This window comes from Lissotriton vulgaris, chromosome 12 (genome assembly GCF_964263255.1).
Source record: "Lissotriton vulgaris chromosome 12, aLisVul1.2, whole genome shotgun sequence".
Taxonomy (NCBI): Eukaryota; Metazoa; Chordata; class Amphibia; order Caudata; family Salamandridae; genus Lissotriton; species Lissotriton vulgaris.
The window spans coordinates 128,060,891-128,076,056 of record NC_141700.1 but is presented as its reverse complement, the minus strand read 5'-3'; the positions used below and the strand labels follow the sequence as shown (position 1 = coordinate 128,076,056).

Sequence of the window (15,166 nt, the reverse complement as noted above, 5' to 3'; positions counted from 1 at the left end):
GCTTCTCCCTCGCTGCCTGAAAGAGGACATACGCTAGTGTGGATTTGAGGGTTTACCTTGAACCTACTATCCGAGAGGGCCGGGTTTTTCTTTTTTTTTTTTGGGGTGGTTGTTGGATAGAATCTGAGTCACTTAAAGTGATTCTATCAACATTTTGCTGGACGCAACCATTTGTAGAAGGTTTTATTGTTGCTGTCTGGTTAGGGTTCGACAAAGGAGCAGGAAGATTGAATTTCAGAGAGTTTGCCTTTATTTGTTCTTCTGCTGAGCTTATCTGATTATCTAAAGCACCCATCGCCCCCTTTAAACAGCTTAGCAAGGTTTGTTGTGAGTTCGCTATGGCCCTCCCCCCGCCAATTAGTTTGGGGCTAACATGCTTCCTTTTCCTCATTTTTGTACTCTATACATATGCCAAAACTGTTACAGAGTACGAAAAACAGGGCATAGAGAGAAGTAAAAGATAAGGGGAATGGCCCGACCCGGTACCGGTCGGCCACTGACTGGCACGGACGGGCCCGGGCTTTGCCCGCGCGCGTCCTGCGCTGCGGGAGCCCGCTGGTCAATAAGTAGCCCGGCCCGCTTCTCTTCCAGCGAGACCACGCCGCACTGCCTCCTGGAGGTGGTAGTTTGTCTGGCAGGTGGTGGTCCGCGTGCGGTGCGGGTCGGGGGCAGTGGACGAGAGCAGCGAAGGTCTTACCGTAAGTGCAGCAATACAAAGGGCGATTCAGAAAAGGGGGTGGTGATGAACAGAGTGTCTGAATTAAGCAGACCACTCTTACCCAGTCCAAAGATCAGGGCTTGATCCATCACCGTTATTTATCTCACTGCACCATCCCAGCTCAGAACCTGGCTATATGCAAATCAGTCTGTCCCTGGCCCAGTGCATCATGGGAACAGGGCGGACTAAACTACCAAGCCAATTCTTCACCAGAAAGGAGACAAGCTACCGGGGACCGGTTTCTGGCAATTCAATACAAAGGGAAGCCCCAAAGGTCACAGGCAAGACAAAGTGGCCACAAACGAAACAGTCACCGGAGCAAAGGTAAGGGCGTCCCGCGCCGCGGGAGCCCGCTGGTCAATAAGTAGTCCGGCCCGGTTCTCTTCCCGCGAGACCACGCCGCACTGCCTCCTGGGGGTGGTAGTTTGTATGGCAGGCGGTGGTCCGCGTGAGGTACGAGGCGGGGGCCGTGGACAGGAGCTACGAGGTCTTTCCGCAAGTGCAGCAATACAAAGGGCAGCCCCAAAGGTCACAGGCAAGACAAGGTGGCCACAAACGAAACATTCACCGGAGCAACGGTAAGGGCGTCCCACTCAAAGTACTTCCATATTTTCACTATACTAATTCACCACTAATCTTTTATGGGTGCCGTAGTAGCGTGCTACTTGCTGAAAAGCCGCTTTGCCACCTCGTCAGGGATAGTAAGCGCTATATAAATGCAATTACAGTACAATACAATATAGAGGTTGTAGTGACCCACAAGGGTAAATAGCCCATTGGCTACTACCCTTCCCACCCCTTAAAGCCCCTAAATTAAGAATTTAGGTGGCCCCCTGACACCAGGAACTCAGAGCCGAAGAAGCAAGAACTGTGGATGGCTGGAGGACTTTTGGTGCCAAACCCTGCCTGCCTACCTGCTCCTGTCCAGACATTTGTGACAACACCACTTGTCAGGCAGAGCTGTGCATCCTCCAAAAGCCTCAGAGGGCCTCCAGGACTACGCCAAGCCGCCAGTATTTCACTTGAAGTGGAGATGCCACTTCCCTGCAGCCAACGACTGCATAGCCCGGATCACAGTTTTGCTGTTAACCGGGTACAACTATGCAGCAGCAGCACAGGAAGAGGTCACTGGGCCCCTATAGGTCAGATCTGTCTCCCTACCAAGTGAGAAGACGCCAGGACCAATTGGAGCAGTAATGCACCAACCCCCTTGTAACAACCAAAGCTTGTTTGAGTCCACTCAAGACTCCAACGCCGCAGAGACTGAGCAGCTGAAAAGGGACATCAACTTCGCAGCAGTCAGCACTGAGAGTGGCCCAGCTACCTGAAGTGTCCCCCTTTGCAGGTCTAACTATGGGTGCCTTTGACGCACAGGCACAAGCTGACCAAAACCCTCTGCACCCGAGCTCCCAGGCCCATGACCAAGATAACCAAAGGTGCTCTCCTACTCCCAGGACCTGCATGAACCGAGACACCCACCCCCTACCGTTAGAGCTCTCAGACTTGTATCCAAGTTCCCCCTCTGCAGCCTGTTTCTAGGTGGCCCCCACCTTTCTCATGGTGTAGTGCGCAAGGCTACCAATCCGTCCAGCACCTCTGCACCCGGACACTACAGGGCAGGTAAACTTGAACTGCTGGTGGTATTTAGGACTTTGGCCCCCTAGCAAATTAAGTACTAAAGGGGAGCCCAGAGAACTGTTTGCAAATTACTGCATGCAGTACAGGGCTTTTTTCCCCATAGGAAATTATTACTGTGTAAAAAAGCAATAAAGTGACATTTTTACTTACCCGTCAAAAGTACTATTACAAAAATTACTTATCCATTATCGAAGTTCTTGGTGTAAAAATAAATCTAGAAGTTCTTGCTATGTTTCTAAATTGGTCTTGAGTTTCTTCTGGAGTGTATGTCTCATTTGTTGACTCTGTGTGTTCAACAATTGCATTGACACTACCCTCTGATCAGCCTAAACTGCTCATCCGCACTACCACAAAGTAGAGCATTTGGGATTATTAATTTAAGCCCTGTAAGGAAGGATCACCTTGACTTTCTACATAGTATATCTCGTTTTGGTATACTACATAAAAAGCCAGCTTCCTACAGTCATCAATGAGGCAGTTGATGACCAGCCAGAACCTATGAGCTTGAGTCCCTGTGGTTCGTTGGCACAGCACATAGCGACTGGGTTTGTAAATAAGTTCCTCCTCCGACAGCCTGCGTTGGAGGGAAGGAACACTTTTAAAGCTAGACAGATCACTTAGAGTTTGAACACAGTGATGTGGGCATCTCTGCTCCTTTGGGGAAACCAAAGACCTTTGAATTCTAGGAATCCCAGATTGAGGGGAGGAGGCATCCATTACCCCTTTGCTGCTGGTCGAGGCAGACAGAACTATCTCTTGCTCCATCACTGACCATGACTTAAGAGCTCACTTTGCTTCCAAATAAACAATGATCATATCTGTCAGAACACTTCAATGCTGAAACCACTGTAAGTAGTGTCACCACTGTGTGTGGTTCACCAGCTTTAGTGGATGCAAAGTAGTTCAGAAGTCCTCCAACACAGTGCTCAAATTTAAATTCCAAACGGAGTATCAAAAAAGTAAAGTTGCTCAGAGTCCGCTTTGAAAAGCATGTCAAAGTTCCATATCTAATCCAAAGTGTTGAATACAATTTTCAATATCTTTGTTCAGACTCGCAGCTAACGATTTAAAGTCCTTAACAATGCAATCTTATTCAAGTTTGGTATTAAAGCTCCATACCGGGTATGGAGTGCCATACATGTGCAGAGCTTTCAGAGACTAACTCTGCTCTTTATGAACTCTGATTTGCCACAATAGAGTATCGGTATTATAGGCCCTGACTATTAAACCAGTTTAACAATAAATATATATTTTCTGGATATCAGATGGAGAAATAAATTGCAAAGCGAAGACCTTTTTTGGACACTTATTGTTGTTAGGCTTAGTGCAGTGGAAGATTGTGTTATTCAAGAGACTAAAGTGTTAAATATATCTCCCAGGCGGTTTCTCCATTAACACAGCTTCTGTTGGCAACACTTTTGTCTCACTGAAAGTTATTGAAGGCAGCGTACCATAAGGCAGTGCAGACAAATGCTTTCTTTTTTGGTTTCAAGAGAATACATTACTTATAGAAGTATGACATTCTTGCAAATAAAGCAATAAAAACACTAGTTAATAAATTCCTCCATTATACCAGACTCCCACCAATTTACTAGTGACTTCAAGTGATCCAAAAGTTTGCAGTCAATGAGCTGCAAGTACATCTGAAAAAAATCCACCCAAATGAACAAAATCAATCAAGTTTCAAGTTCAGGCATTGAATGGAATCAGTCACTGTCTCAGATGAATGAATCCATGGTTGATAAACCACGTGTTCACTAATACAGATTCTCCGGACCTTAGCGAAGAAACAGTGGAACACGTTCTAAATTGGTGTGAGGAGATCACAAGGCCAATATATTTCTACAAGCATTGGAACATATTTGAATCCTTTTTTGAGAAATAGAAAGCCAAATGTGCAGTTGTGGAAATTTTAAATACCAACAAGTACAAATTAATAAGGGTCCTTGTAGCTATCAATTCATGTCCCTTAGAGACTATTTTCTTATTGTAATGGACTTAACACTAGCTTTTGCCTTCTATGAAGAGGATGCACCAATTTCACTGATCAATAGAGGCTTGTCAATATGAAGTCCTGGAAAATATTTAAATAAGAACCAGCAATGGATGGCCGCAATCGGATTACAACTTAATGAGATTAGGTCCTCTTAAAATATGGAATAAATACACATTTCTACTCAGTCTTCCTATCTTTCTTAGGTCTTTAACTAGAGCGTTGCTCAACAGCAAAGAATATTATTGATGCACAAATAATGTAAATTCCACAAATAAATGCAGGGGCAAAAACACTTTCAAAATAACACTGTTAGAACAATTCACTTTACCTTGCTAACCTACGTTAATCGATGTAGGCATTGAGTTAAACTCAAGGCAATATTGCATCACTATTGCATCAATGACATTCACTTTGGTGTGATAAAAAACATGGATTGGCCAAGCACAAAAAAATTACCAAAAATAATGCCACAACCTAGTCAAGTCTGAAGTCATAACATTACCTATTTGCTGTCGAAACAATTACGTTTAAGACCATGTTCTCCATATGGAAGTGCCATTATGGAGTGGGCTAAGCAAACCTTACTTTGAAAAAGAATAATAAGAGTACCCTTAAGATTCTGAAAGCTGTTAACAGTCAACTAACTAATTGAACTAATGATCACATTTGCAACAAAGAACAGGCAATCGTTCGAGCAATTAGCCCAATATTTTGAAATGCCATTCCTCTGAAATCAAACAAGCACATTGTAGGAGAGTAGGGTCTGCTTCCTATGGTTACCCCCACTTTTTGCTGTGATTCTCTGGTTTTTCGACTTTAGTCTGGCTGTGGCCCTGCTAATCAGGCCCACAGCCTAGCTGTTCTCTCTCTAAATTGAAACCATGCACTTTAGGTGCATACCAGATTGGTTACTGGGTCACCCTTGTGAGCCCCTGTATAGTGTACCCTAGGTACTCAGGGCATAGGTGCACCCTAGGCCTACCAGGGGCTGCAGCATGTATTGTGCCACCCCTGGTTTGGCTTCCAAACTGACACCACAGGTCTATTCACACAGCCTGGGTATGGTGGTGTAATCACCCCTTACTTAGATATAGTATACCTATATCTATATACCTATATAGACACATATACACCTATAAGCCACTCCTAAGGCAGACCTCGACAATCCTGGGGGTAGAGTGCTTGGTTTTATGGTAGAGGGTGCCCTAGCATGAGCTGAGCCCCTCTGAAGCTTTCGGAACCATCTCCTTATAGCTGTTCTATGACATAGCATACCATATACGCTTAAGTGCATTATAATCCTCGCAGTTAATGCTAACTTTGGTTTGGCTTTATCAAAACATGTTGTGTAAGGTGTCAAACACTTTGGAATCAGGGGAGGCCTGGACAATAGGTTTCCTGTTCAGGGAGGTGCTGGCACCTCCCCAGACAGGCTTTTGTGTGTTGGGACAGGGAGTGCTGCATTCAGTGAATGCTTTCCAGACACTGCCTGAGGCACACTAGGTGCTCCGTGCATTTCCCATTTCAAACCGGTTGCTGGGGCACTATTCCCCACCTCTAGCGCGAAACTGGACAAAGGGAACGGGGTGTAACCACCCCCTTCCCAGGTCCACCCATAGGAGGGACCTTAAAGGTAGTCCAGCCCCTAAACTTAGTATAAGTATAGGAACCCAGTCCCTAGGACTTTAAATTACCCTGGACGAAACTCTGAACATAAATCCTGGACCTTTGACATTCCATTTCGAATGGAAGACGAAAGACATCTCCCTTGTGGTCAGGGAGTGACCACCCTGTCCAAAAAACAACAACAGCAACTTTGCCGGTCTGCATTTTCGAGGCTCCAGCCGGATCCCGAAGAATCGATGACACAGGAAGCGGACTTCCATACATCTCTGACCCGACCTTCGCTCACAGCAAAGCTGAGACCCGTGGCGGACACGAGAGACGTGGGACCGGAACTCCTGGACATATTGCATTTTGCAAGCTTGAAGCCCCAGCCCGAGCAGCATTTGCACCGAAGCTCATAGGCCCACACTCCACGAGTGTCCCGTGGGCGCCGCTTTTGCATTTCAGCTCTACGCGTCTTCCGGGTCCTAGTCCATTGACTAGTGAGCCCCCCGAAGACTTACTTTTGAATCTAACTTGCTTTCCTGGTTGCACGAGGCTTGCTCCAGCTTCCCTACAAAGGAGAAGGGCCCCAGACCTTACCGGTCTGCAACAAAGGTAATCTTGACATCCTGCGTGGCTTGGGTTTGCCAAGGCTTATTGGCTCCAATCCGGATACCGACACCGCAGTCAACTAGATCCTTCATGGGCCTGCTCGAATCCAGCTCCTGGTCGTCGTCGACGCCTCCTGGACCTCGTGGCTGAAGAGACAAACTTCACCATTTCACCTGAAATCACCCGACAGCGGCTGGCAGCTTTCCATCGCCATCCTAGTCACTGGCAAGTGACCCAGACTCTGTCCCTTCTGCTTTCAGGTTCTTCAGATCTTCGATCCACCCTTGGATCCAACCGGACACTTTTCCTCTGGTCGCCTGCAGCACTTCTTTGCAGCTCTCCATTGAAGATATATAAAAAAACTCTAAAATATCTGTCATTAACATATATTTAAATTATATTTGTCCAGACTGCCTCCCACCCCCTTCCATCTTCACCAGTAACAACTATATCTAATATACATCTTAAATCCAACACCTAGAGATAGTGAATTCTGTACAGCACACTTTCAAATGTAATAAATAAAGACCTAGATCTCAAATGGGTAAAATAGGTGAAGGAAGACTGTGAAATTGCATAGATTGTATATGTGAAATAGGATATAGAATAGGTAAAACATATACACACACACATATATATATATATATATATATATATATTACCTACTGGCGGTCGCCAGTAGGTATATATAGTTAGGATTTTTTCCCTATGGGATTTCTGAAAATTCTATGCCTAATAACTTTTGCGTTTGTGGACGGAATTGGCTGAAATTTTCAGGAAAATGGCACATTTTGTTTCTGAGCAGCCCCTGAAAATTTGGTGGGGTTTCGTCAAGGGGGGGCTGAGAAAAAAGGGGGGTCCCAAAACGCGTTTTTTGCATTGAGTTTTCCATAGGGCGGTTGGACTCACTTTTAGCCCGAACGGCTGAATGGATTTTCACGAAACTTGGCAAAATTGTAGGGACTGTTAGCCCGATGTGCCTTTGCTAGGTCTCAATATATGTGCTTCAGTGGATTTTGAGAAATTAACGTTTAAATCAAGATATATATCTGTAACAGCGCTCCGGGCAGCGATCCGGTTAGCGAACCTTTCGCGTATCGGAACTTTGCGATGCGAAGCTGATTGGCCCTCTGGTGTCTGTCAACATTCTAAACAGTCCGGAGCGGCCGCCATCTTGTCTCTCGGTAGGATCGAGAGACAAGAGGAGGCCAAAACAAAGGGGGAAATTACCATAAGGGGGCATAGTAGATCCTCGTTGACCCCCTAGGTTTTATGTGGAGGTTTTAAAAGGGCCTAGGAGGGTCCAAAAAAAAAAAAAATAATTTTTTTTTGCGTGGTAAGCGCCAAGTTCGCGAACCAGAAAGCGTTCTGGGCAGCGAACTTTATGGATAAAAGAATGAAAGACTTTTCTAATACTGTATGTTAATTATTTGTTGGTTTTGTTGATTATTTTTTAATTTTTTTATTTTTTAAGCAATTATTTATTATTGTGATTGTGTTTCAAAATTTAATAACATTTCTAACATTTAACTAGTTTATGAATTACATATAAAAATGATTAAAGACAAACAATTTTTTAATATTACATACAATTTTATTTTTCGGATTGTTTTTCAAAATTTAATACAACGTCTAGCATTTCACTGTCTGATATGTGTTCTTGTTCAGTGAACATAAGTTCCAACATTTGTCCGTCATCATAATAAAGTAAATGATCCACAGATTCTACACATTGAACTAATTCATGGTCCCGTGATTCATCCATGAAATCTGAGTCATCATTGTCCTCATTAACTTTTTCTGTGTTGTTCTCCAGAACAATTTCGAAGGAAACATTCTGCTCACCTTCCATTTTATTGCTGTAATTTGCATAAAAAATAAATATATCAGTAGAGATAGGGCACTGTTGGGTTTAAGTTCAGACAGGCACTTGTGAGTTTATAACAGAGAAGTAATCTATGGGCACTGTATGGTTTCAGGCGTGAAGTAGTACTATTAAAAAGTGCCTGTGAAGAAGCCTAAGTAAATTCATAATTATACCACGGAAACCTAAATCAGTCCATAATTATAATAAAGAAGCCTTTCTCAATGTCTAACTCTTACAGAGGGATAGTATATAACTATCTGAAAAAGTTTACCATATTTACTTATAGTGCACAATATACTTCAGTTTTAAAAATAACAACTTACCTTTAGAAACAAGTTGATGTTATTAGTGGTATTCTAAATGATATATACAACAACAAGTAGTAGTCAAAATGGCTGTGTTTCCTTCTCTTCCTTTATATATATTCAGGTATATAACCAATCAAATGTCAGGTAATAAAAGTAGAAAATGTAAGTAACATTTTCATTGGTTGTCAATTCCAACACTTCAGATGTGTTTTGTGAAGTAATTTACCTCATGGTACTTGGAGAGGTCTACAGGCTAAATGGCTAAATGAAATTTCAATGAAATTTGTGAGAATGGAAGGGATTGTTATGTAGTATGAGCTAATCTATATTTGGTGAGAGTGTCTCTAGTCGTTTTTCTGTAAATTACTTTCCCACCTTTTTTTTTGGACCGCTTTCCGGGAAGCGGCCCGGTTCGCGAACCTTAAGCGTCACGGGAGTCCACCATTTTGTGTTTCGGGCGCATTAAGATACAAGATGGAGGGCAAATAATGTTTAGAATGGGTAGAAGGGGTCATGGTAGACTTATCTTGACCCTCTAGGTTTTCTGAGGGTGGCTGAGGAGGCTTATATGTGCGGAAAAAAACATTTTTTTTAAAAATTCCGCGAGGTTAGCTTTCGGTTCGCGAACCGGGTAGCGCCCCGGGGAGCGAATTTTGTGGAAAAATAATGAAAAAAATTAGAAAAACATAATAATTGTGAGTGATCAGATGAAGGGTAGCTCTGAGAAGAGCTTTTGGGTTTATGGTACATTTAGGTACTTATAAGTAGGTACCAATGCACAGTCTTAAATTCAGAATGAAAATTCTGTTGCCCTCATCTGAGAAGTGAACTCCATCTCCTCTGTAGATATCTTGCATGTAGTAACGCAAGTTATTGTTGTACAGAGAGCCCATTCCATGGTCTCTCATGAAAGCTGAAACAGATTTGTTTACATGCTTCGTCCTGGATCGCTTCCGGTTCGCGGTCCGGAGCACTTCCGGGAGCGCTAACGCGGCACGTCATTAGACGTATTACGCGACAACGTGATACGTCGCGCTTCCGCGACGCGTCACAGTTCCGCTAACGTAACGTTGACCGGTTCGCGGACTAGGTCGCGGCATCAAGATGAGCTAACGGAAAGCTTCCCGGTTCGCGAACTAGAAGCGAAGGAAAAAAAATATTAAAAAAAAAATTATTAATAAACATCTAAAATATATTTTAAGATTTAAAGAAGAATACATTTTACAGTTACAGATGTTAGCTTTTAAAAAACCAATGAAATTCACAGAAAAAACCATAGGTTATAGACCATATATAGTTAGGAATTTGCATTTACAAAACCTTGAAAATTCAGTGAAAAAACCATAGGTTATAGACCATATATAGTTAGGGATTTGCATTTACAAAACCTTATTTTACTCGCATAAAACCATTGAAATTCCATATATAGTTAGTTGCGCTAACTATATATCGTGCACCCGCAATCCACTGCTGATGATGTCACATATTACATCATTCATGACATGGTCAGTGACATCACTGATGACATCACTGATGACAACATCCAGTGACTGTATGTTTCTGTAAAGTGTAAATATGTCTTACATATTGAAGAATGAGTGGATGTATAAGTGTCTGGATGAAGGATTTAGTAGGTGCATGACTGACTGTATGAGTGAGTGATTAAATATGTCTCACTGAGTGCATGGGTTAGTGACTAAACTGTCTTAATTTGTGCATCATTATGTCTGTTGTTCTGTAAACTGCTGCATGTGTTGATAAGTAGCTATATGAGTAACTATATGGGTTATTGATTGGTAGCCCAGGTATTTGTATGGGAGACTGAGTGTGTGTGTGGGTGGCTGGGAGGTGTATGACTCTGTGCATAGATGTGTGAGCAGTGGATTCACTAGATGTACGGGTTCAAAAGTGCATGTGGAAACAGCTGTATGGGCGGTTGACTGTGTGCATGAGTGTATTGGTGAGTGAATGGATATCTCAGTGCTACATGTCAAAGTAAGTACATATGTAAACACAGTACATGTGAGAGTTGACATATATAAATTACTGTGCATAAGAGCCAGTGAATGTGTGAGTGGCTGTATGGATCATTGAGAACTTGTATCAGTGATTGTATAAGAGAGTAAATATGTGTTCGAATATGTTTGAATAAGTAAGGTGTGTATAAATGTATAGTTGAGGAAATGGAGGTGTGATTGATTCTTTGCATGACTGACTAGGTGTGTGAGTAACTCCATGAATGAGTGACAGTCTGTAAGTGTCTGTTTACACTGAGTGTATCTAAGGTTATATTAGAGTCTGAAGAGGTTCATCGTATTATCATATGAATGATGTCATCAGTGATGTGATCAGTCATGTCAAATGAGATGTCATCAGTGATTTCATCAGTGATGTCATTTGAGATGTCATTTGAGATGTCATCAGTGATGTCACTGACCATGTCATGAATGATGTAATATGTGACATCATCAGCAGTGGATTGCGGGTGCGCGATATATAGTTAGTGCAACTAACTATATATGGAATTTCAATGGTTTTATGCGAGTAAAATAAGGTTTTGTAAATGCAAATCCCTAACTATATATGGTCTATAACCTATGGTTTTTTCACTGAATTTTCAAGGTTTTGTAAATGCAAATTCCTAACTATATATGGTCTATAACCTATGGTTTTTTCTGTGAATATATATATATATATATATATATATATATATATATATATATATATATATATATATATATATATACACACACACATATATATACCTACACACATACACATTTTATATATATATATATATATATATATATATATATATATATATATATATATATATATATATATATATTATATATATATATATATATATATATTGCAGACAAAGCCCTGGTAGTAGTATGCCTTTCCTTATATATATATATATATATTTATATATTAACATTTCAAACGCGCAGCAAAACACCACGCTTGACGACACCATGTGCTGGCCAAAATTTTATTTAAGTTAGCCCTTCGAAGGGCTGACTTAAATAAAATTTTGGCCAGCACATGGTGTTGTCAAGCGTGGTGTTTTGCTGCACGTTTGAAATGTTAATATTAAGGACCTGACTACGGAAGTCCTTTTACGACGACACACCCGCTGTTTTGGCAGGCGACGGCGTACTCTGTAGTGAGGAGTTGGGAATATATATATATATATATATATATATATATATATATATATATGCATGATAGAGAGAATGAGATACAAGATTGATAAAGGCTTCTAGTAAGCCGAAACGCGTCTCTTTTAACTCTGGGATTGAGGGTGACCAGAGAGAATAAACAGATGCTGAATCCTGACTACCTTGAGTCCGTGCCTCCTTCCGTGGATGATTCTGTGGGGGCTGGATGGAATATATATGGCCACAAAATATCATTTTGGAAGAAGTTCACTAACAGGCATCATTTCCATGGACTGAGCTGTAAATACATAACTATAATAGGGTACCGCAGTATCAACATATAATATGATTTTATAAATAATTTTAGATTAAAGTTTTACTATAAAATCTATGTCTTTTTATTTATTTATTTGTTTATTTATTCACTGTATTCCTATATGATGTAACGATCACTAAAAAAGATATGTTATTTTAGGTAGGGAACTGGTATTTAAACCATGAATGATAATTCCTGCCTTCTTTTATAGATTTTATGATATTTAAAAATCTATTTATAAATACATTTAATGTAATTTGCACAAAATGGCACAAGGGTTTAAGCGATTATTAACGTTGATTCTAACATCATAGTTATGTTGATAATTCAATAAGGCTGAACTGTTATTTGGGTATTTAATACAACGATGATGCTTGCTGAAAAATGAACAAAAAACAAAAAATGGTACATGAATGCTAAACAGTAAGGATTACTTTTGACATTTTTTCACCCAGGCATTGTGAAAAATAGCATGCTCTATTGCTGCTTTGACTGGTTGTAAACATGAATTCTTTGCACTGTCACTTTAACACGGTAAAGAAAAAAAGTTTAAAAATACATTTTATAAATATGGTCAGCTGACTTCTATGCGTGTCATGTGATCAAGGCTCTCCGGAGCTGATACGCGTAATGGCTTATTTACCTTTGGGTGAATACATTTTGATTTTATGCACCATAGTTGTGGCCCGTGCTCCATTCTTCGAGAACTGAAGACCCAGGGGCAGTGGAGTGCTTGAGATTATATATATATATATATATATATATATATATATACATATATATATATATATATATATATATATATATATATATATATATATATATATATATATATATATATATATATATATATATATATATATATATATATATATATATATATATATATATGATAGAGAGAATGAGATACAAAAAAGGTGTAGATACAATAGACAGGCAAACTAATACTGCAATGTATGCTTTAAACTGCTAAAAAGGTGGGACATACTCAAGATCCAGTCCTGACTGAATGCACAATCACAACCAACCAGCAAGAGAAATCCAACATTTTTAACTTAGGCCAGCTTTAGAGAAAGTGGGAATGTTCTGATTTACAGCTGCCACTGAAAAACTCACCTTCTTAGCATCCCAAGGCTTTAACAAGTGTTTGCTTTCCTGTAGGATTGCCTCCTCGATGGACGGCACTGGGAATGGGAACACTGGGGAGGTAAAAAGATAACCATAAGTGGTGAGGCACACCAACAGCATCCCTCAAGGGATGGCAGCTGCATGCTCATTAGAAGAGACAACAGGTAACTAGGAAACGCTGCCTAGCACATGGTATCTTCAGGACCAAGGATTTAGAGGCAGTGGCTGTGGAGCTTCAGGTGCTGAGGTTGTTTGTTAAAATCATATTTTGTTCAAAGGCACAGAAAAGAAACATGCCATTACTGTTGATTTTTATCCTTTTTTTTTTAATGATGATTATGTAAAATAAATGACGTCCAAAGGGGGGATTCAGAGCATCTGCCTTGGAAGTAGGCTTTGCGGATCTGCCATAATAAAGAACAAAGGTGGCTTACTCAGAAGCACTTATCAAGGATACAGAGTGTATCAAATGCCCACTAAGCTTGGTGAGAGTGGACATCATGCCATATGCTCACGTTTACTTGGTGCTTCGCATAACAGGGAAAAGCTACCAATGCTATTTATCAGTCGAACTGTTCTATCCTGGTCAGAACACTAGGCACACTATGGCTCAATGTCAATGTGCTATGACAGTACAGTGTGGAGTTGTATTATGGTACGTTATTATTTTTATTTTGTAAAGCATGGCTATCCTTGCTATGTGCTACAATATATTATTGCAGTGCACATGATCTAGAGGTACGAGGTGGTAACGCAGCTTTAGAAAGTGGAGAAGTAGCAGAAAAAGGTCAGTTTAATGATAAACACAGGGAGTTCCGTAGTTTTTCTGCACATACAGTAAAGACATAACCTCTATATTTAGCCTTTTGCCAGGGTAGCATGGGGGAGGGGTTGACCCATGGCAGCTCATGGAAAGGTTTAGTGGTAAAGGAAGGATCAGGGGTCAATATATAGGGGCAGCATGGGTGAGGGATATAGTTACCAGGAGAGCACATGGAAAAGTGTTGTGTGCCACAGAAGAACAGAGGAACGTTGTTTAAGAGAAGCACAAAGGAATGTTCGGGATTCCAGGGCACCACAGGAGTAAGATCTGGATGTCAGGTCAGTACAAATAGATTTTCAGTGTACCAGGGCAGCAAAGGCGACGGTTTAGTGTTTCAGGGGAAGGAAAAGCTCAGTTTACCCTGGTAGCACCTTAAAAAGCGGTGAGTGTCAGGAGAGCAAAGATGGGGGTTATGTTTGCGAGGGCAGCATAATGAAAGGTAGATATATCACAACAGCAGAGGAGAATGATCAGTGTGCTGGATGTCACACAGGACTGATCTTTGAGCAAGGGACGACGGTTTAGTGTTTCATGGGGAGGAAAAGCTCAGTTTACCCTGGTAGCACCTTAAAAAGCGGTGAGTGTCAGGAGAGCAAAGATGGGGGTTATGTTTGCGAGGGCAGCATAATGAAAGGTAGATATATCACAACAGCAGAGGAGAATGATCAGTGTGCAGGATGTCACACAGGACTGATCTTTGTGCAAGGGATGCAAGGTAACGTTCGGTGTACTGAGACAGCTGTCCGGTAAATACGGGGCACAATGTGTCTGGGTAGCCCAGTATGCAAGGACTGAGTAGGTTTTCGTGTGTGCCAAAGCAGTATCTGGAAGGATGTACTGTGTCTGTGCAGTGAATGGAAGGTTTCAGTGTTTCTTGTTGTGCTGAGAAGAGTTCAGCACCCGAAGCCACCACACAGCAGAATTCAGCATCCCAGTGCAGAGAGTTTACAGTGGCCAAAAGCAATACAAAAGATGACTCGTGGCAGGA

General features: G+C 41.3%; 1 protein-coding gene across 3 annotated transcripts in view; it reads right to left on the bottom strand.

Annotated features, from left to right (window-relative positions):
• CRTC2 (CREB regulated transcription coactivator 2) overlaps nucleotides 1-15,166 on the bottom strand; it is a 215,045-nt gene that overhangs the window by 103,053 nt on the left and 96,826 nt on the right. For all 3 annotated transcript variants that reach the window (XM_086947542.1, XM_086947544.1, XM_086947543.1), the window contains one exon: nucleotides 13,344-13,426. In XM_086947542.1, the coding sequence (XP_086803668.1) occupies nucleotides 13,344-13,426 (83 nt within the window). The remainder of the gene's footprint in view (nucleotides 1-13,343; nucleotides 13,427-15,166) is intronic.